General features: G+C 40.4%; 3 protein-coding genes across 5 annotated transcripts; 2 read left to right on the top strand and 1 right to left on the bottom strand.

Moving 5' to 3' along the window:
* The first annotated feature begins 193 nt into the window (after positions 1-193).
* LOC105836072 (golgin subfamily A member 6-like protein 22) lies at positions 194-21,712 on the top strand. 2 transcript variants are annotated; one of them, XM_036287320.1, is made up of 14 exons: positions 194-349; positions 1,047-1,233; positions 1,643-1,996; positions 2,322-2,598; positions 2,926-3,039; positions 5,144-5,233; positions 15,662-15,751; positions 15,963-16,085; positions 16,339-16,665; positions 16,816-17,037; positions 17,182-18,036; positions 18,153-18,251; positions 19,940-20,076; positions 20,369-21,712. In XM_036287320.1, exons 2-13 carry the CDS (start codon positions 1,052-1,054, stop codon positions 19,961-19,963), a joined length of 2,757 nt encoding a protein of 918 aa, XP_036143213.1. In that variant the 5' UTR covers positions 194-349; positions 1,047-1,051; the 3' UTR covers positions 19,964-20,076; positions 20,369-21,712. The 2 variants fall into 2 exon arrangements, with proteins under 2 accessions (XP_036143213.1, XP_036143212.1); XM_036287319.1 differs by lacking the exon at positions 20,369-21,712 and having other exon boundaries at positions 18,153-18,786; positions 19,940-19,960.
* A 2,723-nt stretch (positions 21,713-24,435) lies between these two features.
* Positions 24,436-25,394, top strand: LOC105836071. 2 transcript variants are annotated; one of them, XM_036287318.1, is made up of 2 exons: positions 24,436-24,919; positions 25,007-25,394. In XM_036287318.1, exons 1-2 carry the CDS (start codon positions 24,658-24,660, stop codon positions 25,261-25,263), a joined length of 519 nt encoding a protein of 172 aa, XP_036143211.1. In that variant the 5' UTR covers positions 24,436-24,657; the 3' UTR covers positions 25,264-25,394. The 2 variants fall into 2 exon arrangements, with proteins under 2 accessions (XP_036143211.1, XP_036143210.1); XM_036287317.1 differs by having other exon boundaries at positions 24,436-25,160; positions 25,264-25,373.
* A 34-nt stretch (positions 25,395-25,428) lies between these two features.
* Positions 25,429-27,640, bottom strand: LOC105836068. The gene is made up of 2 exons (XM_012679850.3): positions 26,740-27,640; positions 25,429-26,538 (listed from the first exon to the last, which is right to left on the bottom strand). Exons 1-2 carry the CDS (start codon positions 26,818-26,820, stop codon positions 25,459-25,461), a joined length of 1,161 nt encoding a protein of 386 aa, XP_012535304.2. The 5' UTR covers positions 26,821-27,640; the 3' UTR covers positions 25,429-25,458.
* Between the last annotated feature and the right edge of the window lie 343 nt (positions 27,641-27,983).

Genomic DNA, 27,983 nt, shown 5'->3' with positions numbered 1-27,983 from the left:
ATTTCCCTTCTGATTCCGAGAGACTTTGTTCGAGAGTGGTCTCGCGACCAAGTTCGTGCGGACGAAAGCGGACGTGAAGCGACCAGTTGGTCAAACTTAGAGTGGGTGGGTGACACATACGCGGCGAGGAGACAGGGGAGGCGAGAGCTAAATAGAGCCAAAGAGACGAGATGACGCGATTAGCACATATAGGCGAGCGCAGGCCGTGATGTAGTTTAGGGCCTCGGTCTCTCTTAGTTGGCGACGGTGTCTCTCACGAGGAGGATTCGCCGCCGCACCAAAACCAACAATACACTCGGCGAGTCCGACTGTTCGGCTTATATTCGCTCTGACGTCCTCACGAAAATCGGTAAGTCCATCTCTGTCGCGATCTTTATAAGCTTGCTATTGAAAAAGAATATTACGTGAGAGTCTAAGTCGCAGTTTCACCTACACGAAATTCCGTTCCTATTATCGTCGCGTGGCCTTTAAAACGTTTAATTGGAGAATTCGTTTAATTAATAGAGAGTTCGCAATTGAAAGAAAACACCCTTGATCCCACGTACCTTCTACAAAGTTCATCATCAATTCATTTAAGATAATAGCATTAGTTTCATATCATAGTATTGAACATGGTATTTTATATATTCTCATAACGAAAGATTTATCGTTCTGTTCAGAACAATCTCGTTTGCAGCATTTTACTGGAAATACCATTTCCATTAATTATTTATAGAAATCTAACAAGTTCAAAAATAGGAAGCACTAGTATTGCTGATAAACACACTCGGAAAGAATTTTAGATGCTAAAAAATGTTTAAGGTTTCGACCTTTATAAAATAAGAACAGCAACACTGAAAAAACTAATTTCTTTAATTAATATTTTGCCTACACATTAATTTATATTTAAATGCATTTGTTTTTAAATTGGTTTCAAAAATAGATATGGTTGCCCTTTCTTTGTTAGCTCTCTAATTACGTGCGTTTACACGCTACGAGCCGCGATATATTTATATGTGTGTAAACGTTTGAGCAAGTTTATAAATACCTGCATCTTTTTTTACTAGCGACGATGGCAAGCTCCTCAGAGGGAGACACCGTCAAGCCGACGAACACGAACAAATCAACGACTGGAACTAACATTCTCGCACCCAAGGAGGGTGCGAGAAAACGACGACGATTAGAATCTCTGACAACGAACTCGGAGATTCCTAAGAAAACGCAGCGACGCGACGAGTCGTGCAACTCCTATGCGTAAGGATATTTGCAATAATCAAAGCAAAGTTTCTCACCTTGAATTTTAAATATTTAGAATTAATTATGAGCTCATCACTTAATTATATAATCAAAAATACATCAACGACGATATAGTCAAATACATTTATTTAAATAAAAGAAAAAATTTTAATTATGCAATGAGGAAAAGAAGAATTGTTTTATGCGAACATTTTTACATTTTAGAATTTCCTAAGTTCTTAACGAATCTGATATAAAATGACTCTTTGAAATCCCAGCAATCATTACAATTGTTGCTATAATAATGTCTTATGTTTTTATGATTCGCGTCCCAAAGAAAGAGTTTAATTTGGTCAATCAAAGAATATCACTGAAAACGAATTATATATTCTAATACAAAATGCAATATGTTACTTTCCACCCTCAGTGAAGCAACCAGCGAAAAAAGGGTTGAGCATGTAGAAAACAAAAGGGACTCATCGCTGCCACGTCTGAGAAAGAAAGAGCCGACTGGGCCAATAAATCCGCAAGATGTTCGAATGTCACGGTCTTGCGAAACAGGCGTGGGAAGAAGTGATGCGACCAGATTGAGGAAAACTATACAATGGCTCGAAGAAGGAGCGCGAAGGCTACGCGAGGACCTGGCGAACGTGCGGACGGAGCTACATGAAGAGCGAAGGGCAGCAAAAGTTGCTAAAAGGGAGTTCGAAACTACCCTCAGAGAAGTCAGATTTGCAGAGGCTGCAAAGTACCAACCGATCATAGCTGACCTAAAGACCAGGTAAGGTATACCCCTGCGCATCCCAAGACTCCATTCTTTCATTTCTCATGGCAGTTTCCCTTATAAAAATGTAATACTAGGCAGTTATTATTAAACTGACCTATGATTATTACTTATTTTGAATATTAAAAGTACTAATATTTGAAATAAGTATTAATTGCTGGCTAATTTAATATTGTCTAGTATTATAGTTTTATAAAGGTATTTCGATTGTTAAGTCTGAAGATTCGTTAGTAAACAAGCGATTAATTTATAATTTTAGTCTTTAAATTTCGAAGACCATCCGATTGATATAGTTAAAAAAATAAACGATACTTTTATTCAGGATCGTTCAGTCTGTGTCGCCGTCGCCGTCGCCGTCGCCGCCATTCAAATCTGATTCCGCGAAAGATGAGAGCCACAAGCGTGAATTATCAACCCTCAGAAAGCGCTTGGTTGAGGCTGAGGGCACGATACGAAGACTCGAACAATTGGTGAAATCTCAAGCGAGCACTGCTCGCAATGCCAATGGTACTACTTCTTCCAGCGGTGATGCGCGCCGGCTGGAAGCGGAAATACGAAATCTACGCGCAGAAAACGAGAAACTCGAAGAAAAATTGCGTGTAAGAACACTCCGCACATTTTTAAACAAATTTTTACAATTCAATCTCTTTTAAAGTAGATTTTTTTTTAATTTTATACCTTTAAACTTAACTGTAAAAGTGATGCATTTTAATATGTATATGTAGATCACTTTAGTAAGTAAAGAAATATCTCCGATAATTTCGTTAATTTTTCTCTACTAAGAATTTAATTGGATTAATTTTTTTTTACTTAATAATTTCCAAATAAAAGAAGTGTCTTTTTCGAGATGCGTCTTTATTAACTTACTACGTTCATAATAAGCCTTCCTTCTATTTCTCGCACGTAAAAAACATTTTTATATTTAGATCGCTCTAAATGCCGAGAAAACTCGCATCGCTGAGATACGAGCTCAACGGGAGAATCACGGAGCTGAACTTTCCGCATTGCGAAAATCACTTCGCAGCGAAGCTATAAAAATGGTAAGCGCTGCATAGATTTAACGTATAGATATCGGAAGTATCAATAGAGCGCCGTCATTAAATACCTTAATGCCTCTTAATAATTATACGGCCGTGACGTATTGCTCGGAGCGATAATAAGCGAACCCCCGTAAATATCGCCCTGTGGCCGATTCACCATTCAGGCATGTAAAAAAAAAGATCCACCTCCAATGCTCGAATGCGAGAGCGCTAGCGTCAGCACGAGCGCTCCTCCTCGCGAAGATGCTTATTAAAAAGTTATGCCCCGCGGTACTGGTCTGCACTAACTAGGAAAGAGTCTGTCCAGGATGCAGCAGTCCGGCCCGGCGGCATACCCGGACAAAAGTTTTACCGACACGCGGCGAACGGTTTGCCATAGCGTCGAAAAAGAATGCCCCTCGCTGTGCGATTACCCAAAATGGTCACGAGTTTCCCACGCTATTCTTGGGCTCCCCGGAATTTCGATGTGATTCAACAATTTGCAAATTGCAGGGCAAAGTGTACGCGCGGCAACGAAATACGCGAAAATTATTCGCGTCCTACCGAGGCATGCGTCGGTTTGAAAACAATCGATTTTTTTTATTTATTTAATTTCCTCCAATTGACGCGGACGTAAATAAAGAACCAGCCGAATCAATCGTATAAAACTCATGAATTTTTACAGAAGTGAATTTTGCTATCTTTTTTTTTCGTTCTATTACTTCAAACATATAAAAGTAATAACAGTGTACTTTTTATAATGATTCCTTCTTTTAAATAATGAATAATCAAGATTTTTCTCTTTTCGAAATTTTGTTTTGTATTTTTATTTGTAAGTTAATACACCGTAAATATGATGCATGATCTGAACGAAAACTCGCTTCCACCGCATCCATTCTAAGCCGCGTCTAATTTCCGTCGTGTCCAAGTTCACGTCGGATGTTATATTTGACTCGAAGATATTTATTCGTATGCATCGACTCGCCGTGTAATGCGGAGGGGCACTTCCCGCTTCCTAGCATGCCACATTGCGGTCGAAATCGCGCAGTGGATGTTGCCTACCGCATTGCCGGCGCGCGCGGACTAATACGATCGCCGCGACCTGATTCCTGGCGAGCAGCCAAATATCGAGGATAACGAAGAAACCGAGTCGGCCAAACAAAATTAAAGTTATGAATCTCGTTTATTCAATGAAAACTCGATGAAAGTAAAGTCTAATGTCAAATTCGCGAAAAAAATCTTACCGATCATGAATTCAAATGGCATTAAAAGAGAATAAAAATCTTCTTTCAGATTTTTTAATCAACAATTTTTCAACTTGATTAAATTTCTTTAGTTCAAGTATATTATTTATTTAACTTAAATATTAAAATACTTGAATTTTAATTCAAAGTATTTATATATTTGACCGAGAAATGCATAAATACTTGAACAGATAAAATTTAATCAAGTTAAAAAATTTAGTCAAATTAACAACTTTTTTCCCTCGGTGTAGAATGCAATGCAATCAGAACGAAAACGTATTACTTTCGTGTATTTCAACGCTGAGAACTCGATATCCAGTTGTAGCTATCGCGACAAAACGAAACGCCGTTCGACGCCGGATTATCAAGCGGCGCTCGTTTACACGTGCGGCCGTCACGTTCGGATCGTAATCCGATCGCGGCAATCAATTGATTTAAGACTTCCGGTCGTCGCCAAGATGATTCATCGTTCTCAGAAATTATGCGGCTGTCGCGTGCGACAAAACGGAACAAAACGCGCGCGCTTATACGAGCAACAATGAACGATCGTTGGATATCTAGAGGATATCGGAACGGCGAATAACGCGGCGGCGACGGCGGCGTTTCTCTCTCATCCCACACCTGTACAGATACAAGGTGAAGGCAAAAAGGCCCCCGGGGCCTGACGGGCCTGACTGAGCGCGGTGGGACGTGGTACGAGGTGAGAGCTCGAAAGCGGACCGATCGCTGCCCTTCCCCTCCTCGTCATCGCCGCGTATCCCATTCTTCGTCGCCGGCGATCGCCGGCGCGATGTTAATTTTTCTCATTGCAACTTTCGCCACACGTGTCCACACGCGCGAGAGATCCGACGCATTCAAACGAGTTTCGCGAATTTTTGCAGATGGATGAGCTGCGTGGCAAGAGCCGAGAGATTGAGAAGCTGTCGAAGCTCTTGAGACGACGAAAGTTGGCGCCGGCCGAGCAGGAGACGGTGAGTATAGCACATAGCTGCATTTACTTATACTGGCGTGTTTCCGCTTCCGCGAGAAGCACGCCAGTATAAGTCGCGGATACGTGAAACGTTCGAAAAATCTTCGGGAATCTCTAGTGCTGCGCGGAGTGTTCGATAATAGGCGGAGTTTTAGGTAAATCGTGCGCGCGATATTATTTTTATTGAAAATAGTTTTTCATTTAAATTGCGATAAACGCGTATCGCGCGTTCTTGGCCGAGTTTTCGAAATTTAAACATTAAATAGTAAGTGCATGTCAAGTCGAGATTTTACCTAACATTCATCTAAATTGAATAAGATTTTTGTAAAGTTAAATAATATAAATTTGCATTTATAAAGTTGTATCTCTAAAATTCAGCAGTGTTTTATTACTAAATACTTAACATTACATATTTTTATTAATAAAAAACGCTTCAATTTTGAAAAAAATAACAGAAACACTAAATTTATTAACGAAAATTATAATGATTGTTATTAGTATTATATTGTTTTACAATATTTAACAATCAATATAATTTAAAAAATTGCATTAGGTTTTGGAAATTTTTTTGATAAATATTTAGTATCCATATATCTAAATACATAAAAAAACATTGTCTATTTCGTACAATCATCCTTATAAAGTTTATTTCCTCAAAAGTTCTTTATTTTTATTTGGTAATAATTATTATGCTTTCGATATTTTTGTCAATTTCAATTTGATCGTAAAAAAAAAGATAAAACGTTATCTTTGGGGACTCTATACATTACATCTATTCATTTATGAGTATTTTTCGAAATTCGATTCTACTGCTCGATATTATTTGCGCCATTTTAAATAGCTAAAAAATAATTTAAATTAGGATATTGTTTTCATTTGAACAATACAATATTATTCAGATCGTTAAACTATTTCTCTATAGCATATGGTCATTTCATTAATCGTCTCTCACAAGCGGAATGAATATGAATAGAGTCATTTTTGTCTCGTTCTTGTATCGTCCCTGCCCTCCAGGTATCTCGTTCGGAATTCTTCCTTATTTCATTCGTTCTCAGTCAGATACGCGCGACGCGCGGCAAAGAACCGTCGTGTGAACAATCCAACGGTCTCACCCCGAGGACCGTACCGGTGCACGCGATTATCATATCGTGTGACTTCCGATGTAAGTTTATACAGCATCGAGTTCCTAGAAGCCTTCGGGCACGGACACTCGGTTCGTTCAGAGTTAAAATCAACGACTCACAGTCGATCTCTTAAAACTGCCGTCTATCCCATAATAACAGTTATTTAACTCTTACGCTAAAGATGATTTTTAAGCATCATCTTCTCTTAAACCGGAAGTGTATATACACTCCGGCGTCCCATTCACTTCTTTCCTTTGTTAGGGTGTACCAACGGGCCACCGAGAAGTAGACTAAAAGAAGTCGTTAGTCATTGGAATCACGTCACCGTTGAGCGCAAAACTATATGGCATTCCTCGCCGATGCCCGGTAGGGTTAATGAACCATTATGTGAAGCGATACCTAAGTGCGCTCGAGAGACGATACCGTCGTCGTCGTCGTCGTCGTCGTCGTTTAAAGGCGTCTTAGATACCTTGGACGTGCTCCAAAGGAGACGCGCTGACAACGTTAGCTGCTTACTTTTTCGGACACCGGCCCTTTACTTTCGTCGAAGCGTTTAACGATTCAACGAAGCCATTACGAATCGCTGAATCCGATGGATATTTTGTATCTTGATGGTTCGCCTCGCTTTTAGCCGGCGGAGTATATACTCGGATATATCGTGATATCGCCGGGTCAACGTACCGGGTCACACGTCGTCGCAGGACGACCCGCCGCGGCGCGGGTCCGCGCATTGTGCATTATACACGCGTCTTCGTCATCTTAAAGGAACTTAAAGGCCACGCGAGAGAGCGAGCGGTCTCGCCGCTAAAAGGTTGTAGTTATACGCGCCGCGCCACAATATAATTGACACCCTTTCCCGCCTTATCGCCGCTTAATCGAGCTAGCTAACGGTAGCGCGGGATCTACAGTAAAAGCGGTAAAAGCGAGATAAAAGTCATCGCTTTTTCTTCTTCTCTTTGTGGCAGCGGTTTCGTGAACTTCGGTTCGAAAAAGAAAAAGGATGAAACGGGTAACGCGAGAAAACGTTTTCATTCTTTGTCTCGAAACTTTTCAATTTCCAATCTCCTCTCAATAGCGTAGCCAAAGCTATTCTCCTCTTCCAGGAGAAGCCCACGGTCTAATAATCCTTATCGGGAGTTTGTTCGAACGCTGTATCAAAAATGACGAAAGCTTTTGATGATAAGGATTAATTCTTCTCTCCCTTCCTCCCCCCCTCGATCCAGGAAAATGCCTCTCCCTCGATTAAAACGCTAAATTGTCAAAACCACACAGATGCGATTCCGACACGAAGATAACGACGCGGGAGGGTACACGAGAGCGCATTGTCTCGCGTCACACCCTTTGACGAGGAGGGGAGGAAAGGGGGGGAGGGTGGAGGAGGGGAACAGTGGGGGACAGGGAGCAGTTATGATCCTAATCTTACATTTCATTGTGTCTCGAGCTTAAGTTCCTGCCAGGTCAGCAAACCGTAGATTATACACGCCTGTAGCTCTCCGAATGGGACGGTAGAGAGGAACGGGTCCGGCTCGCAACTCCGCGCGCACAGGTAGCGTAGAAGGCCCCCGCGATTATCGGAGGTGCCTCGCTTCAGTCTGGTCTAGACGTCGGCCGTGCGCGCACCGTTCTTCCGACGTTCTCGCCTCATCATCATCGTCGTCGTCGTCGTCGCTTCCCCGCCGCGTGCGCGTGCCCCTCCCTCACCGGGTGTGTGACACACCGGTTGATCGCCGAGGATACACGCGAGGACCTCCCTCCGTGTATAATACAGGTACACCCGACGTATACCTGTGGATCCAACCCCCGGCCGATCTTGCCCTCCTCACGCCCGTTATATGAGTTCTCAGGATCAACGTGCGCTTCATGGGGTTCGCGTGGAACGAGGTAAGAATTGCACGGTCTCTCCCTTGTCTCTCCCCGTTCCGTTAGAGTCGACGCGCTCGAGATTGCGGATTTCCTGAAGTAAACTCTCTCACAGGAGATTTCGGAATTTTTAAGTGTCGCTCTTTCTCTCACCGGGGAAAGTAAGGGAAAGAGATTGGCAATTATAAAGCTAATTTAAACATTTTCATTTTAAAGTGTCACACTTAAATATACATAAAGTTAGGAGGAGAGATCGTCAATTATTAATGTTTAACGTTTTCGCTGCGAACGGCTACCATGATGGCTTTCACATATGGGTCTGTCATATACGAGAAATCATTATGAAAATTTCTTTACCCGCGGTGTAATGACATTAGATTGACTCATCGTCGAGACGTGTTACGAAAGAACATCGTTAGAAAGGAAAAACTTTCAGCGATTTTTTTTTATAATTTTTCAGCAAATATGTTGATTGACGATAATTATTATACATTTCGATTCTATACGCGAGAGAACAACTTTTCTTCGAGTATAATTTGTTACGTCGTGTAATGCTAATGATATAATGCTTCCCGTATGGTTTTGTTGTCACGAAAGTTGATCGCTAGATGAGATATTATAAAACTTAACAACTATAACGATAAGCCGGTGCGTTGCGCCGCGATAGCATTTTTAGTTTCTTTCCCACTTAATTTAAATATTATTAACTTATTAAAAATTACCAAATATTTTAATTTAAGAAAAAAAGAAACAAAATTTACAAGTGAAGCGGAAGAAAATTATAAAACGTTACTCGATCAAAGTAACGATCCTTCTGACAATAATTAAAAGTGAAAAAATTAAGAGTAAAATAATTAATGAAATACTATGACGAGATGAAAAATATCGCAACGGTGGGATCGTTGGGAATTCCCAAATATTTACGCTGTTATTCTACGTGAGCAATTGACTTCAACCGCGCGCCTGCCCGCGCGCGGTTATCGAGATTGAATATTTTCACGCGCCTACTTCGGTTTCACCGGCGCCTTCCCTTGTCCCTGAGTAGAACGCGAATAGAGCGTGGTAGAGCCGATCGCGTTCCCAGGGAAATCGACATAAGTTGCGTGTCGTCGACGTACCGTGGGAACGATCCCGCAATGCGGGTCGCGAGTCGCGAGAGAAGGAAAAAAAAATGGCAGAAAAGCTATGAATGTTACCGTACAACTGTAACAATGGTTCCCGTAATTGAATTATATTTCCCTAAGTCATTCGCACTCGGTGCGGATCCAGTTAGCCGTGCACACAGTTGAATTAGCACTTCTGATAATACCTAATAATTCCGCAAGAAGCAATTAGCCGAGAGTACGAATCCTCTTAGGGAGAATTAGTTTTTCGGCTAATTGGCGATCGTTACCGAATTGTTAACAAAAATTATCGCACGGATTTGCGTCGCGTTATTCATTGTTGGAATTTTAGGGGAAGTACTTAAATAAAAAGATTTTTAATACATTTGCAAATTTGTTAGAAAAACACACACACACACACACATGTAAATGTATAAAGTGTGTCAGTCTTTCAATATATCATATTAATAATATTAATGTGCATATTCTTTGTGCATATTAATATAATGTGCCAACCGTTAGTCGTCTCGTTATGAAGAGTCACAATAGAAGTTCTCGTCATACGTTCATTATGAAGGATTACGGTGGATGCTGTGCGCGCGTATAAACGCAATAACGTTACAATAACTTACCATTAGGTCACTTGGAGCAATTTATAGAAATATAATATTAATTGCTGAACTAATGACATACCAACGGCATATTTCAATGCTATTCTTCTACCTCTACTTCCAAGACATAGCATTTTGCTGCCATCGCGCAGTAATAATAGCTTAACTTCAACGTTGGTTTCGCGGCCTCTCGACGATCCTTAAGATCGCGGGTGAGCGAGAGTGCGGAATGTGTCCGCGATTTCGCGAGAGCGGAAGATGACAAAGTTTGTATGTAAATCGATACGAGGAACGATCGGACCGGATAACAGGCGAGACCTGGCGTGGTCTCAAAGCAAATTCGCAAACCCGTTGAAGCGTATCCGCGCTCGCGTGCACGTATCCAAGGCGGATGCCTGCGTGTATCCCGACGTATGTCTCTCTCTCTCTTTCTCTCTCTGTGTGTGTGTGTGTGTGTGTGTGTGTGTATGTGTAGGCACGAGCGGACACGTAAGTATGCCTTAAGCACTTAACTATCCACCATTGTCCTCCTTTGAGGCGGGCGCGCGGGATGAATTTCAATGACTTCGCGACGCGTATAAAGGAAGACGAGTGAGAGAAAGGCGGCAGCGATCCGTCGCCGATGCCCCGGCACCGAACGGGCCTGTATTATTTCACCGGCCGGATGTGCTTCCTCGCTTCTTCTCGATTGCAAGTGGAACGGCCAGCACTCGCGCGCGCCCGCGCGCGCGCGCGTTCTCCCTTCGATTCTATCTTGAGCCTTCTAGAATCGGCGGGGAACTCGCTCTCCGTGGCGCCGGTAGGCACAAGTACCTTCTCGACAGCTAACGATACCCCGCGCCACTCTCGGTGAGCTACTTCGCAGAAGAAAGTTCCCAATCTCCTCCGCCTCCTCCTCCACGCTTCGTCCGCAAGTCAACCGCAGAGATACGAGGCGCGGGTCGTGATACATCGCGGTGCATGAGAGCGCATATATATTAGCGCGCAATCGAGGCCCGCGGTCACGTTACCGGACCGGATCACCTCGAGGGATCGCCGCCGCGGTTTCTCTATGTTCCCTACTTAACAACACCTTCGCTCAACCTCGCTTCCTTTATCCTTGACTTTATATGAAGAAATCCGCGAGCGCGCGCGCGCGCGGGCGGGGTCAATGGGAAGAATAATCGAAAGATCCGTCTTCTTTTTCGCGAGAAAAGTTACGTTCGCGCTTCGGGCAACCGGAACCACTTGATGCCGGAGAGATGCTGCTCGTGACATTTCAAGCGCCAAGTCAGGGAGGATAAAGAATTTTTTTTGGTTCCTAAAAAAAAGAGAGAGAGGATAATTGACGGCGATAATTGCCGAGAAACCCTGAGGGATGAAGTCCAAGTTCGTGGTGAAACCGCAAGCGCGATGCGCCTTGGACCGCACCGCAACATCCGTGCGGTGGACAGCGTGAGAGAGGCAGACGCGCGCTTACGTATTAGCTTTCACACGTCTAAACGCGCGGCGTAATCTGAATCCAATCGCCACGGTCACGTTATTAATGATACCTGAGCAACGCAACGGTGGGCGTATACATACACCGCCGGCACAATTAGCGACTTCCTTTCCTAGCGTAAGAGAAGCGACCGATCATACGCGCTTGCGAAGGACGGATAACGCTATTGCGCGACGTTGTTATGGCGCGTTCGGCACCCACGGCACGTACTTCAATAACGCGGACATTTCGATTTTACATGCGGGTCGGGTCGAGTGCGAGTAGAGCTGACAATGAGAGCGAAAGTCGCGCTCCGAGCGCGACAGGCAGCGTTATGCGACGGGGGCTTGGCAAGAGAATCGAATACAATAATAAATAAATCATATGCGAGCGCGTTGCCGCACGTCGACGAAAACGTGTGCGACGGGCATTGTCATTTTTGAGATTTTTATTTTATACTGAAAAATTTATTTCGATTTGATCAAAGCTATTTCAGATTATATCATTTCAGTATATTCAGGAAGATCGTATTAATTCGTCGTAATAAATTTTTTTTTTAATATGAATGGAATTTTATTGTAACATTCTTTAAAACATATATATTTTTTAAAAATGTTCTATTTAAAATATTCCGCCATTAAAGAATTTATATTTATAGTTAATTTTATATTCTACTTTGAGACTAAAATTTATAATTTTGTGTATTGTATAATACATAATTATAAAAATTAGTTCATATTTCTCATAGAAAGAAAGATGCACGTAAAAAAAGTACAAATTAATTTAAATTTGTGAAAGTTTAATTTATATATTTTTTTTGATGCTGTCGTCAATAATAATATGTTTGCCTCTTTGTATGTAAAATTTAACATTATTTACAACATAAAAACTATTAGATTATATGTTATACGTAGCAAACAAAAAAATAGTTTTATCAATTTTTAATTGTCAATAAAAATGGAAAAAAGATGTAAATACCATAACTTTGTCTTTTGACAAAAAATGTCCTAGGCTTTTATTATATTAATCTTATCTTATCTTAATTAAAAAATCTGATCGCCTTATATTCTTGGATATAGGAATCAATATCTTGGATATAGTAATCATATAGTAATCAAAATATTAAATCTTTATCGCAGTCGCCATCGATCTGATAGCCGAGGCGCTATTGCGCGTTCCATAAGGAAGTTCCGTCGATTCTTAATGGACAGTAGTGCATTAGAAATACGCAAGCCATCCGAGAAACACGCAGACGGATTACGAAATCGTACGCGGGGGCGGGAGACGATCGGTGAAAGTGAGATTGGATACTATGTGAGATGATACGCAGTTGAGATACCACACGCGAGATTTCCATAGGACATCCTAAATTGAACCTGTTCACAAAGTGAACGAATATATAAGTAGATACACTCTCGTTGTATCGTATGATAGAGCTGTCAGACAAATGGATACCTATTATATAGAAATGTATTTGCTTTAGAGTGTACAATTTTTTTTAGTATTCTCGATATCAAGAGACACGGTAATGTCTCGCGCCAAGTGAACGTTTTAAAAACGTCATAATCAATGTTGAACAAATAAACGGATATATAAATAGAGCGGCATATAAATTAGAAATTATAATAAATAAATAAAGATAAAAAAATTATATGTTTGTTAACGACTTCTTGTTTAATTTTCTTGTTTAATTTATATAATTTAGATATCCTTTTTTATTAAAAAACTAACTATGCCCTGCCACGCGTTGCTGTGGCTCTCTATTCTTATGCTACGTTTTTTTTCAAATTTTCTTTGTTTCGTTGTTTAACTTTCAAGAGTCTTGCTTTACTGTTGCTCTTTTTATTTTATTTTTGAATAAGCATTTATCTATCTTTAATAAATCTAATATTCATTTATTCACGTACTTCTAACTTTTTTTTCTAAAAGCTGCCATGGATTTAGAAATCAATTCAAAAGACTGTTTTAAATAAGTTCCTTTTTTTCAATAAAATAAAAACCATCTTTATTTTTCTTATTAATTTAAACACAATAGAAACATTCTTTGCCTCTCCCCGTCTCTCCCAGTCTCTCCCCGTCTCTCCCAGTCTCTCCCCGTCTCTCCCCGTCTCTCCCCGTCACTTCCAGTCTCTCCCCGTCTCTTCTCGTCTCTATTCGTCTCTCCCGGTCTCTCCCCGTCTTTCCCGGTCTCTCCTCGTTTCTCTCCGTCTCTCCCGGTCTCTCCCCGTCTCTCCCCGTCTCTCCTTATCTCTACCCGTCTCTCCCCGTCTCTCTCGGTCTCTCCCCGTCTCTCCCGGTCTCTCCCCGTCTCTCACGATCTCTATCCGTCTCTCCCCGTCTCTCCCGGTCTCTCCCCGTCTCTCCCGGTCTCTCCCCATCTCTCCCTATCTCTACCCGTCTCTCCCCGTCTTTCTCGGTCTCTCCCCGTCTCTCCCGGTCTCTCCCCGTCTCTCACGATCTCTATCCGTCTCTCCCCGTCTCTCCCGGTCTCTCCCCGTCTCTCCCGATCTCTCCCCGTCTCTCCCTGTCTCTCCCCGTCTCTCTCCGTCTCTCCCCGTCTCCCCCGGTCTCAATGTGTCAAAATTTCAATAATATTAATGAAAAACTATTTTTTACACTTAAATTATGGCCATCATTTTCGAAACACTTGATATATCCAAAATCAAACCCCATAAGAACACTCCCGTTTTCGAATGCAACATTGTGTCAAAATTTCAAATTCTGCCATTGATTCTAAATTGTCATATACACATTATTTATATAGACGTTGTAAAGAAATAGTTACATTTTATGAAAATATGATTTGTAATTAATTTTCTATGAAACAATTCAATTAATATTTTTAAAAAATGGTAATGTTATTAATAATAATTAACGTTTTCAAAAGCCATGATGTAATTTACCATTTTTATTTTAAAATAATTAAAAAGTTATTGTGTATATGTGATACCCAAAAGAAAAATATATAATAAAGGTTATATTTTTGCAGCTTGGAAACATAGTCGAATTACTTATTATATATTCACTGAACTACTTATTCGCCGGAACATTTTAATTATAGTCCTTGCTATTATATTAATTATTAATGTAGAAGTCGGAGAATCCGAGTAAAATCTATCGACGAGTGAAATATCTGCGCAGCCTCGGAAAATAGATTATTTCTGCGTTTATTAAAATCGCTAATTATTCTTCAACGCGTCTTCCCGATAACTGTACACCAGATGTCGAATAAATGTAAGAAAACGCCGGGACAAAACAAGACGAGACGAGCGTCGAAGCGCGGATAACGGTAACGCGTGACGCGCTCGTTTCACCTGTCCCAATATGTCTTATATCCGATATAGTCGATCCCCCTGGCCCGAAGAGAGGAGAAACGAGCCGGTATAACGAGCGCGCGTGTCCAACAATTTACATATATGGCGCAAAGTGCATCATCGCCGCGCGGTGCGGCGAGCGTGCAAGGTGCAATCGGCCTCTCTCTTTCTCTCTCGGCGCATCTCTTTACGTTCATGCACGCCGCATACGCCACGCGTTAATATCCCCTGAGGAAGAAGGAAACTGCGAGCGGCGAAAGGGGGAGGGAAAGGCGGCTGTATGTCAGGGGGCCAAGCTAACGGTCCACCCAGACTCTCGGGATTCTCCGTAATCCAATCGTTGCAACGCAACTTGTCTGCTTTTCTCTCCTCTTCCTTTCCTTCTCTCTTTCTCCCTTCGTCTCCCGCTTTCGTCCTTTCGCGGTTCCCCGGCTCGTTGCACATATGTCGCATCGGACCGTGACGTTCATCCGGAAGACTGAATTCGCTGAAACGATCGCGATAGATTTCTGCTACTTCCTTCCGAAGAACGCCAAGAACTAACAACAATAACGTAACTCAGCTTTGGAAGCAAGCCACAGCGATGTTATGCCTTTGAATCCAAATAGCTTTATTTACTTCGTAGTTATTCGATCAAAAATTATTCGCTTAAAAATTGTTATGGATAAAATAATGTTGGAATATAATTGTAATTTTGCGCGAATAAAATTGAAAATGTTTGAAAACATTTTAAATTAATGTCATTTCTTGAGTGCTGAAGTAATGGTTTTGTAGAAGATGTAATTATGGAACTTTTTACTTTTTTCTTATTTCATCCTTCAACTTTGTTGCTCAAAAATAATTTTTATAAAATTTTACTTAAATAAAAAATAAATAATATCTGTCCACTTAGAGGAATAATTATTATAATGAAAAAAAAGTTATCAAGAATTATTTATTTTAATTGTTCATGTTACAGATGCGGAAATTACGAGAGAACGAGGGGAATCAACCGATACAGTCAGTATCTCGCATAGAGAAGAAGATTTTCAAAGACGATGGTCAAATGGTACATAATTTTTTAATACGAGTACTTTTTTTATTAATAATTCTTCTAATACAAACGTATACGTGCAAAATTACATTAATTGTGTTTTTTATATAAATTGATTAATACTTAAAGTATAATCTATATGTACGTAAATAATTATTTACCTATATGTCACCACGCGATAAAAATGTGTAATGACATAAGCCATAAAGGTGGGGTATCATTTAAGGTGAGGTCATATATGCGCGCAATAGAATCCGACACAGCCATAAATGAAATCGAGGTCGAGCGCCTTCGTGAACTCGCGCTTGAGCAGCAGGAAGTCATCGAAATACTTAGACAGGCGGTTAAGGTAATGGAATCTCCTCAACAGAATAGATATGAATAAAAAGTTTTTTTGAAAAGTAGTTTTTTACCCTTCTTATAAATTCTAAAGAATCACGGAATAAAATTAAAATTATCACATAATTGGTTTAAATAAAAAGATATTTTAATCTAAAATTTGCAAATTATAAAAGTATATTTCAAAAAAATATATATATATAATAGAAAGATATATATTAATTTCGAGAAATAAAAAAACAAATATTTTCTGATCACTTAAGGAGAGAGAGAGAAAGTTGGAGCAGTTGTCCAACAAAAAGAGGAAGGAGGAATTTTATAAACAGTGGCTAGAGTTGGAGCCAGTAGCCGAAGTCGATGACGAGGAGGACCATGAAGATGATGACAGCGCTCTGTCGAGCGCCCCGTCTTCGATGTCGCCACAGCCTGGAGGCTATGGTCAGTGGCAGGGCAACGGTGTCACTAGAGAAGCGTATGAGGCTGTTCTCGTTGAGGTCGAGGAGTTACAGTCGAAGCTTCTTAAAGAGCAACGCGAACTGTCGCATGCTCGGATTCAAATTTGCGACTTGGAGAAGGCGCTCTTGCAAGAGGTAGAATTTTTTCGCGACAATTTCCTTTCGCTTAAGATTTTTATAACGTAGATCATAAAAGATCTGAAATTTTATAGATACATAAAAAATTTCTAAAATAAAAATTAACATTTGTGAGTTTTGATAAAGAAAACTTTTGTATTTCAACAGAGATGTGCCGATCGTGACAAAGAGTTGGGCGAGCTGAATGATAAGCTTCGAGCCGCTGAGGAACGAGAAGCCACGCTCTTGGTGGAGCTCTCAGAAATACGAGAGCAGAACGAGCTGCTGGAATTTCGATTGCTTGAAATGGAGGAACTACCCGTGCGCAAGGACAGCCCCGATACGATGGATAGCGGTATAGTCTCACCGGAGCCTGCTCACACGAACAAGGTGAGCATTTTTCCCGAATATAACGTTGTTTCAAGCGCTTTACATTAATTATTATAAATGATAAAATAATTGGTTACACTTAAGAGAATCGTTATAAGATAATTGCTAATATATACTTTTATTATATTCTGCACGATATTACAGGATTACTCCATTAACAAACAGAGAAGCCGCGCCGTGGCAACCGTGATACCCTACACGAATAACACCACGATGAACTCTGTAAAATCCACGTCACCCGTGTTACCACGAAAGCCCCCGCTCACCCTTCAAGAGAGCGGTATCTTCGAGGAGGAGGAGGAGGAGGAGGAAGAGCAGGAGATGGGAAAAGAATACGAAGATGAGGAGGAACGCGAAGTCGAGTTCTCCAGTCGCGGTACTCAGACAGAGGCGCCGTCCGGCGAGCTCCTGCAGGAGGTACAACGTCTTCAAGAACTGAGAGCCCGGATTCAGGAACGTGCGGCCAAGATCACAGCACCGGTCTTCCATCCGATTGACTCGTCCAAGCTCTGTCTCGACGTGTCGACAGTCGACTCGATAGTTCAGCTGACTTCCTACCAGGAGCGCGTTCGCGACCTCGAGGAGAGACTCGAGGAATACGAGGAAGCCGAGAAGTGTCGGGGCCGAGAGAAGCAACTGTCGAAACAACGAGAGGAGGAGCTGCTGGATGAAAACTACAGGCTCACAGAGAGAATATACTGGTTGGAGAACGAACTACGGATCATCGCGAAACATACCCTCGACGTGAGTGACAGCGGAAACAGAGGCGAGACGACTGTCGCGCAGCAGCAAGTGAAGAACGTGGACCAGCATGAGTGTCAAGAGCCAAAGGATACACGGGTTTCGGAAGATATGCAAGATCAACAAGATGCAAACTGCACGCGCGCTGTTCAAACCGTAGAGGATTACGTGGCTACGGAATGTTCCCGGTGCCGTGATAAAGATAAACAAAACTCCGGCCAGCTGAGCTTGACTCTGAACGCTCAACCCAATGTCACAGTACGTAATTTGTGTTGTATCGATCTAGTACTTCTTTTAAACTCAATTCGAGAACCGTAATTTTATTTATTTTTAACGTGAAGCTAACGCATTTCTTCTTCAATCGCATATTTTAGCTTGTATCCGTGGAGGAGAAGAAGGAAGACGAACTGAAACCATTTAAATCCGAAGAACCTGCCGTTGTAGATCGTACCAAAAGCGACTTGGGAAAGAAGGTTAGCCGAAGACGAGTTAGGGGTAACGAGCGCGAAACACGGTCCGCGAAAACGGCAAGAGTGGCAAACGTCAGATTCGCGCGCGACATCTCTTTCGGGCGAAGAAGCCATCCATTGGTTTTGTATCAGGAAATTTGCGTTTAACCCTATGCTATTCCGTCGAATCCTTAACACACAAACGAACATTAAAATAAGACGGACGTGGCTGAAAGATCCGATAACATCGTCTAGTAAATTCGCTGTAAATCCCCCGTTTTTCACTTTCCGAAGAAAGTTGTGCTCGCGTTTACAATTGAAAGCTGGTGTCTGGCTAAGTTGACGTGTAGTTTTTGAGAAGTTGAGAAAACCACCCACCTTCGCGACAGAGGATCGCGCGTAATGAAGCGCGTGTTCTCCGGAGCGACAGCTTCCAGAAAATAGCGACGAACACAGAGAAGAAGACCGAGGTCGTGGAGAAAAAAAGTGCGGATGAGGAGGTGAGGAGAAGGAGAAGGAAAGCTAACCGACTACATGCCTACCTTACGTCTATGCGAGCGTACGTATATGAGACAGACGACCGATCAGCTCAGTTTTACTTGATTTAAAAAAAAAGAACATGAAAATACAAGTGTCAAATACTGTGGCCAAGTGTAGCCAAGTAGTCGAAATTTCAAATAGCCAAAATTGAAAACAAATTCTACAAAATGTCGGCTACAAATTCTGCCGGCCTTTTTGCATACGGTTTATCTGCAGAATATGTTTTCGATAAACTTGGCTGTCTCGGATTATGCTAACATTTTGCTTGCTGGGATACTGTGGAGCTAGAATTCTAATTGTTTTCCTTTTTTTTTTAAGTGTGCCTGTGATATATTAATATTATCAAAATTGTCGCGATAATAATTATGTTTGCATTTTGAAATCCAATGTATGTACGCTTTATGATTTTTTAATATGTTTTTTAATTGGAGAACATCGAGTCGTTTACAAGCTATTTTTGACTAGCTATTTGGATCGTAGCAGCGCTTTGTAGCACGTTTTCGCCTACACACAGGCGTAGTTATATTATAAATACATTACGTGCTTAATACCAGTTGGTGATGGTAATGATTGTACTTCACTTCTCCTATTTTCTTCATCTCTCTCATAAAAATTAATTGCCATGGCATGGACGTAAAAATTCGATAGCGGGCATTAATTTTATTTTGAATAAAAATCGCGACATTTTTTTTAGAGAAAAGAAATCCACGCATCAAGATTTAGTATTTAGCGATATTATCAATATCTTTTCGTTGCGTTTAAAGGATTATTGCTATATAACGGATTCGAATACTGCCACACACAAAAAAACCTTTTAAACGATTATTTAGTCATTTTTATGCAAAGAAATTTAGCAGTACGCAATTATCATCCTTACTAGCGAAGAAATTAGAATTCGTACAGCACGAAACTGTTACAGAAACATTTCAGAAGTACTTTATTGCAAGATTTTAGTGTTGTGTAGATGTTGTTCCGTAATACTTGTTGCAATACTTTTATAACTAATACCGCCACAAATTGCTGAAACTGCATGTCTCTCTGCAACGTCTCTATAGTATTTTATAGCAATCTACAAGATTACAATGTTGTCGTAATATAGTTAGAAATTTCTGTGCTGTATGCGAGGAAACACGATATAAGCTCGTTCTTTACCGCGAATGTACTTTACGCAGGTGATCTATTTTCGCTGGAGATAAAGGCGAGAAGAGGTCCTCCGTCGTCTCTCGTCGTCGCAGACTCTGTCCATCAACCCACGAGTTTCACACGTAGAGTCAACAAACCCGTGGGTGAAACCCGCGGCACAAACGAGGTAAGATAGATAACGTTTCTGAACGCTTATTAGTATTAATAAGTGACAAATTGTAATGAGCTTGTCGGGCGCTTTCAAACATAAATTTCAAGTTAGTTTATCTAAATTAAACTTCGATTTACGTGTCTGCATATTTAATATTATCCATCCACAAGTAACATGCAAAACAAATACTTTACAGCGATCGATTGGAGTCAGTTTATCTACAAATAATCTGACTTTAATCAAACCTCATTGTCGACTTTTAATTTCAAATCTAATTTGTTCATATATCTTTAATGATTCGTTACAGGACAATACGGCTGGCGCTGCTTGGTGTGCCCAAGTGACGATCAGAAATGGTACGTCCTAGAAATAAAACGAGGGCGCCCGCGGATTGAGTGCCAACCTGAACCCTCGGTTTGGCGTAACCTTCACCTCCCCACGTCACGACCAATTCTTTTTATACAAGCTGTGAAATCAAGTGCCAAATAAGCCGTAGATTAAAATATCTCCTTCACACGCGAGCGTAAATTATGTAAAGCTTTATTGCAAAAAGAAAAATAACTATAACGATGCTCTGTAACAATCATTGCAATGTGCAGTAATTATTGTTAAATAATTTCACGTATGATTCAAAACCTTTGCGATCGATGCATTTCTAAGAGATGGGAATACGCCCAGAGAAAATCAAATTAAGAGACGATTGCGCTGCACGAACCTGCACTGTTCCTGCACCCCGAAGCGACGTATCTTCGAATTCCTAAATACGTCCGCATCGAAATTTAAATCTACGTTTTTCGTTCGTAAATTTAAATTTGATACAACAAAGGAAAAATTGCACGCCCATAGGCTAATTTGAGATGACACACTTCGCACGTGTGTGTGTGTGTCGCAAATTACCGCGTGATTCTCGATGATACTGACGCATTCAGCGGTCTACAAAGGCACGTCTGTGCGGTGCTATTCGCGCTGAGAACAAAGATTCTATAGTGTCTGTATTAATGACTATTGGAAATGCTATTATATTTTATTATACACTGAACAGTCGTTAAAGAGTAATTGCCGGAAAGTAATATATATATACATATCGTAGGGAATATATAAATTCCTTAACAGATCGATTTACTTCACTCCGATGTCTTCTTCTTTTAGATTTTCCTTTTCAACTTTCTTGCACGCCGATTCTGCGCGATGTAAGTTACGTAGTAGAATTATGTATTGAATTAAAACGCGAAATAATTGCTACCTTCTAAGATAATTTCATGAATGTTATCATGAAACTAAGCTAGGCTTGCGTGTGTCTCTTTATATTTGTATCTGAAAAATATATATATATACGCGTATGGTTCAGCATTTAATGTATCATCGATATGTGTATTAGAGTGTGAACTATGATGTGTTTCTAGTCCTACTTTTCGTTCGTTGAACGTAGCGTACCTTAGCGCGCACATTGACTTTGAGTGATTTTGGTAGATTTAGCATCTTTCGCAAGAAAAGTGTGTATATCCGCAAGCGCTTACCGTATTTATGCTGTATAAGTTTCCGGAAGCGAAAATTCAAGCCTGTCAAGGGACTCGCTGACAGGTTTGTTATAGAATTGATTTTATTCGTCACGTTTGTATCTACGAGAAACGAATAAAATTTTACATCTGTACTCCGTCTCTTTTACTGTTAAAAACTTGTTAATTTCTAGTTAAATTAGATCAAACCTTATTTATATTATTCAAGTGTGAATGTATCATACAAGTGGAAACGCTTCTGCGGACAAGCGATTAGAGAGGACATTTTGCACAATATTCTGTTCCGCGGCTACGACTTTTGAGTGGTGGATTTGGATGTGTTCTCTGCGGGACTTCTCGCCCGTTTATCGGAGATCCCTCGTTTGCCGTAGGCGGTAGATGCAGCGACGCCCATCAGCAAGGACGGTAATGTACATTCCATGAAACGTACTCTCTCGACGAGTGCGCTACGCTTCCTTTCCAGCGAAGCGTTTCTCCTCTCGTAGCTCTTCAACATCTGCCTCCAATAGCTCGTTTTATTGGTGCTGACTTCACTTGCAGATCTGTCTAGACTGGTATTTGTCGCGGCGGCTGTTGGCGTTCTTGAAAGATCGTCCATCGTTCACAAATAATTTTGACAACTTCAGATTAGGTTACTAAACGGACTACGCGTCGCTAGACTACGTCGTGAAGTGTCTCGCGTTAACATCGAAGATAAGACAATCTTTAAATCTTCAAGTTTCGCGTTGGCATTGGAACATGGTAGCACCTCAAAGGAGACATGGCGTTACGAAACGATGAAATGACAAGTGACATGGCGACATAAAGTAAAAATGGTTCAACGTTATCAAGGGTCGTCGGAATTATCCGGCTATTACTGATATAAATGAGAATTTATTTTTTAAATTAAACACGATGGAAACGATAGGCGACGCGAAAGACGTCGCAATATTTCGTCCTCTTGCCATCGCGATTTCGCCGAAGCAAGGTGTCGTGCTGACGAATCACGATTCTTTGTCAAGCGCTACGCATTCGCGATCTGAAATGCCCCTTTGTCCCGCGTATCGCTTCTGCAAGAAGTCAAAAGGGCCTTACCGTCCGCCCATGCTTGACAGCGATCATGATCAGCAAGTAGGTACATTCTTCTCTATGTGTATACATACTTAAAAATACGGTGTGAAATATTAGCAAACTCTCTCTCTTCTAACTTTAAATAACGTATAAAACAACTTCTCTATATGTATAACTTTTCTTCACGTATTTATTTGAGTAAAATAGACTTAATTAAATATTGGTAACTGCTATTAAAAAGATGTGATTTCTTGAAACGCGACAAATTTATAATCAGGTAAAAATACGCGTTTTTTGCTTTTTATTGTGTATTTTTATGTGTAATTTTATGATTTGTTATATTTATTTAATATACAATAAATAATAATAAGTTAAGAAAATCTCATTTGTTGTGAATAATAAATATGTAAAAGCGGTTTTACAAAAAAAACATAAAATATCATTAATAATTATTGCAAAATAAGTTTACATGTATTTATAATTAGTTTACTTAAGTCTACATTAAAGGAAGAAACAAATTGCTAACAGATCACGACACTCCACGATTTATTGCAAGCGATCAAGGAAGCTGCACTGAGATTGATACAATTAATCACGAGCGACATAGAGATACGACGGAGGAAGGATCCTCGGATACGCTATCCTGATCCGCGATACGAGGGAGCTAAACAAGTAATAAAATTTTTATTTTCTAATTTATTATAATGTATAATAAAAGAAAAAAATGCTCAAAAAAAAAGTAAAAATATAAATAGTCCTAAGTATTATTTGTTAGTCGCTTAGTCCTGGATCTGGATTAATCGCGACCACATCCTCCTCGGTGTGTGCGCTCTGTGGCGTCGCGCTTCACCAGAAGGATTCTTCATCGAAGTCGAGGCAATTCGAAAGAATTGACGATTACAGTAACGACATCTTATCGAAACATCTTGATGAAATGTTTCTGAAAATGGCCGATAAAGTCCCGCCCGCCGAAAAGGATAAAATTAGTGATAATTTTCCTATTCACGGAAGAGTCGATTATATTCTTTCCAAAGAAAATAATAGCGTTGATATACGCGCGAGAGGACAAGAGAAAAGCTCTTCGAAAACCCAATCGACTGATACGAGTGACAGCGGATTACAATCAAAGCTGTTGTTTGTACGACGAGTACCTTCCGACACAACCGCGTGTCAAATTAGTCAAGGACGAAAATATGAAAGTGCTAATCAAATGCCAAGATACATTGGCGAGAACAGTGAGTCGTCACATCGTTGTGTTATCAATGTATCTACAATTTCCTCCACTCAAGATGCGTCGACGCTTACTCAGGAAGTAATATGTCTAATTAGTTATTCATATTAACAATAAGAAAATCGTTTAAGGATAACTTTCTGTCTAATGGGAAATTTTCTATTAAAAATCTTTCAGGAATAAAAATAAAATTTAATAAGAAACTTACACAATGGCAATATATTAATTAGCGTAATATAAATAGATATTATATTTCCATATTTATTAAGTCATATATAATATATTAAAAAGTCATAAAAGTTACGAGAGTCTGTATGAATAATTGTACAAAATTTTCAGCTTTGTCCGTGTGCATGTGGATTGCTTACGAGAGACGGAATCAAAAGTAAAGTCTCTGTCAATCCAACGTCTGTATTGAAAGACAAACTTATTAAAACGTAAGATATTATATAAATGTACAATTTTTATTTCTTCGGTCTTATTTTACTAAATGTTAATAAATATCGCATAGGTTTTTTTCCATTTTAATCCAACGAATGCCAAGTTAAATTATCAATTTCTATAAAATTTAAAAGAAATTTAAGAAAAAAATTTAGAAGAATTTTTTAATATGTAAACCTCTTGTACACACATTATTCAAATTATTTATGCTGCTCAGCATGAAAAATTAAATATTACATAAATTACATAACGAGTACATCACTTTCAAAACGAATAAGTGTGATTTTAAAATAACATATAACCTGTATATTTTTTAGTAAATTTGAAAAAACAAGTAAAGACTTAGACGCAAAAGAAATGGCGCAAGCAAAGCTACATGACGACACACTAAAGGTCAAGAAAACTAAGACACCGAAGAAAAGAGATCCAAATGTCAAGCATTGGATAGAGGAAATTGTGCAACTGCGGCTACAAATGCAAATCGAGGAGTTGCACAAAAATATTCAGTTTTTTAAACAAGAAAACGAATATATTCGGCGCCTTGCAGAAAAGTGTCGCTGCTTGTCGGAAGACGTAAGGGGCATGCAGCAATTGTTATCGATCAAAGACATGCACTCCGGTGAGAAATTATATTTAAGTATAATTAATTTTCTTCAATTCACCGTATTACCTAAACGGTATACGTACTATCGGCAACTATTTTCAGAACTCACGACGATTCAACACTTACAAGCAAAATATCACAATGAGCACGGAATAATAGCGACGTTAACCGGGATGTTTCGAGGTTCGATGAATATTCAGCAGATCGCTGCGAAACTGTTAACACCGTTCTTAGAACGTTGGAATCCGAGAGACAAGTATTTCAGATGCGACGACGCGTCAACAAATATAATCGCGCTATCATTAAGTTTCTCATTTAAAATTAAAATCAACGTCACACTTTACCTCTCTCTTTTTTAGCATAGTAGCGGCCGATGTATCTTCCGCTCCTGGAGCTCCGCAAGTTCCTTCGAACCCACCGAGTTCCGTAGTGCTCGATGTTTATTAAGATATTTTCAGATAAATCATAAATAATATACACGATATGAATACAATATGCATCGCTCATTTTGCGATATTGCAAAACGAAGAATACTTGAATACCCTTTTGGCGCGTCATATCGATTTCACGTTTGTGCGCGGAATGTAGAAGAACTTCCGGCGGTCGATCAAATCCTCCAAGGTGTTCAAATCTGGTAACACGGACGGGATCTCAAAGGCGAGACTGGGGTGCGCGATCAGCGGCGCTTGGCTGGAGCTGGAGAACCGTGCGTTCGGGTCGACTTTATTGCGATGGCTCGGTGTGTAGTAAGCCTCGGTGGACGTCGGCTGCTTGGGGTAGTAGGGATCATATTCCAGCTCGTTCGGTATCAGCGGCTTCAAAGAGAGCGTCAACGCGTGCACGGGAATCTCCGTGGTTGGCTTTATGTAAGCCGCGTGTGCGTTGGCTTGAATCGATCGTAAAGTCTCCGAGTATGGATGGTAATCGCTGTTGTAACTCGACGACTTCTCACGCGCCGGAGGAGAATGCCGGTTATTATCCTCCGATGCTATCGCGGGCGAGGGATTCGCGTACGGGCGATTAAAGTATACGGTGCCTTTGTCGCGGGTCTCCGACGGGGAAGACAAAGACCGTCTCGGCGCGGCTGACTCGTCGTTACGCGGGCCCCAGGCGCCAAACTGTTCGGTAAGCGTCCGGGCGGTGGGAATTGTCACGCCGTTGTTCCCCGTTGAATCGACGTTGCACGTCGGGCAGGTGAGCTGCCTGGCTTGGTTCCGCGTTCGATCCTGATTCCTCAGGAATAGACTGGCGCTGAAGACGAAGCCAGGTTGAAGCTTATCCGGCATGGATTTGTCGGGTCGTTGAATCACCCGGAAGGAGCGCGAAAATGACGATCGGTGATCGTCGAGCGAGTTGTTCGACTCCACCGGGGACCTCGTCGAGAAAGCCGCGACGTTCTCGTTCGGAAATTCAGTCGACGGGTAAACGGTCGCCTGGCAGTCGACGAGATAAGCGTGATCGCATATCGAGGCCTCCTGGCGAAAAGCCGTCTCCTCGGGGCACCGATAACTGAATTTGTTCCCGTGATCGTCGCACATGTGGTATACCTTGCAATTCGCTTCGACGTCGGCGTAAAATCCCATAGGCCGGTTGAGACAGGAGAAGCCCGTTTTGACGGTCGGCGGCGTGGTATTCTGCGTGGGCGGACAATCGCGTGATTGAATCATACGTATGATACGTCTCGAGAACGTTTACTGATACTCATTCAAAGTCTTAATAACTTAACGTATCTGGTAAACTTATGTAATTGCAAGCGACTCCTCATTTTTGACGTCAATATACACAGTATTAATCCGGATAGTTTAATTAGTTAATTAACGTTCGGAGCTACTTACAAAAACTTCTTCGGCGCGGACAATGATGGTGAATAGCGTGCATCGCAGGAGATACGATTGTAGAATTCGGTGAAACGCCATTTTTTTGTTTTTTTAATAAAAATCTAAGGTTATCAAAGGATTACGTGAGTTTGAATTACGCGGAAAGCAACAGGAGCTCCGCTCCCACCGTTCAGAGGATCACTACACGGCGCTACAAGAAGTTCAAGTGAAAGTAACTCGAGGATGAATCTGAAGCTATCCTCTCCCTCCTTCGTATCCTCTGTTTCTCCTCCCCTTGTCCTCTCCTGACAATACCTGGCACACTTAACGCATCCCATCCTCGTCATCTATTGTTCCCTACGCGAATCGATGCGTACACGATCTGCTCTTGCATTGCGAATCGAAATCGACAAGTAGTAAAGCGATCATTCTGCGTGAAAGGTACTGCGGTGAAACGTCGGTACACTCTATAATTCTATATTGTGCATGACACACTTATCTTGAACTGTAAACCGAATTTGCGTGTAAAGCGCTGAAGCCAGGTCACATTAGACATTTCAAAGTTTGTGCGATAAGTTAAGTTGATTTGATCTGTAAGAATATGAGACATTGTATCATAAATGTCAAGATTATAATACAATATACCTGAATTTAATGTTAACAAAATAAAATAATTTATAATATTAAAGATAAAGTACAAAATATAATTTTGAATATAATTCCATTCATTATTGTTTACTTATGAATAATACGTTCAACGTAGTTCACATAATTTACGTTATATACACGTAATACAGATTACTTATATTTTATACATAAAATACACATAAATATTATTTAATTTATTACCTATAAAGTAAGATTAAAATCTTTAAATTAAAAAAATTATAAACTCATTCTGTAAATCTTATCTTACAAATAAATTTTTAAGTGTTAAGTATAAATAATATTTATATGCGTTAATATTTTATATGAATGACTACAGATGTGTGTATGTGTGTGTGTAATGCGTGTTTGAGACTTTATAAGAAATACATATTTCTGATTGTAATTACAACATGTGTTAATATTATTAAGATCCAAAAATTAAATTAAAGTAATATTTCAATATAATTTTCTAAAAACACAAGATATTGTTACGACTTTATCAGCAACCATTAACTGCGTAAAAGTATTGAACAGTATATGTCAAATTCGTTTCCTGAATTATCATTAGTTAATATTTCTTTTATTTATAAAAGAACAAAAGAACAAAATTTAAA

This window comes from Monomorium pharaonis, chromosome 5 (genome assembly GCF_013373865.1).
Source record: "Monomorium pharaonis isolate MP-MQ-018 chromosome 5, ASM1337386v2, whole genome shotgun sequence".
NCBI lineage: Eukaryota > Metazoa > Arthropoda > Insecta > Hymenoptera > Formicidae > Monomorium > Monomorium pharaonis.
Note: the sequence above shows the minus strand (reverse complement) of the source record. Positions and strands in the feature narration are given on the sequence as shown.

Excerpts from the sequence above, each read along its gene's own strand:
- LOC105836072 (XM_036287319.1), top strand. The coding sequence starts at position 1,052 with ATGGCAAGCTCCTCAGAGGGAGACACCGTCAAGCCGACGAACACGAAC. Across the intron at positions 16,666-16,815 it reads AGAAGGCGCTCTTGCAAGAG|AGATGTGCCGATCGTGACAA; the intron begins GTAGAATTTTTT and ends GTATTTCAACAG. Across the intron at positions 18,037-18,152 it reads ACGCTCAACCCAATGTCACA|CTTGTATCCGTGGAGGAGAA; the intron begins GTACGTAATTTG and ends CGCATATTTTAG.
- LOC105836071 (XM_036287317.1), top strand. The coding sequence starts at position 24,658 with ATGGCGCAAGCAAAGCTACATGACGACACACTAAAGGTCAAGAAAACT. Across the intron at positions 25,161-25,263 it reads CGTTGGAATCCGAGAGACAA|CATAGTAGCGGCCGATGTAT; the intron begins GTATTTCAGATG and ends TCTCTTTTTTAG.
- LOC105836068 (XM_012679850.3), bottom strand. The coding sequence starts at position 26,820 with ATGGCGTTTCACCGAATTCTACAATCGTATCTCCTGCGATGCACGCTA. Across the intron at positions 26,539-26,739 it reads TCCGCGCCGAAGAAGTTTTT|AATACCACGCCGCCGACCGT; the intron begins GTAAGTAGCTCC and ends CCGCCCACGCAG.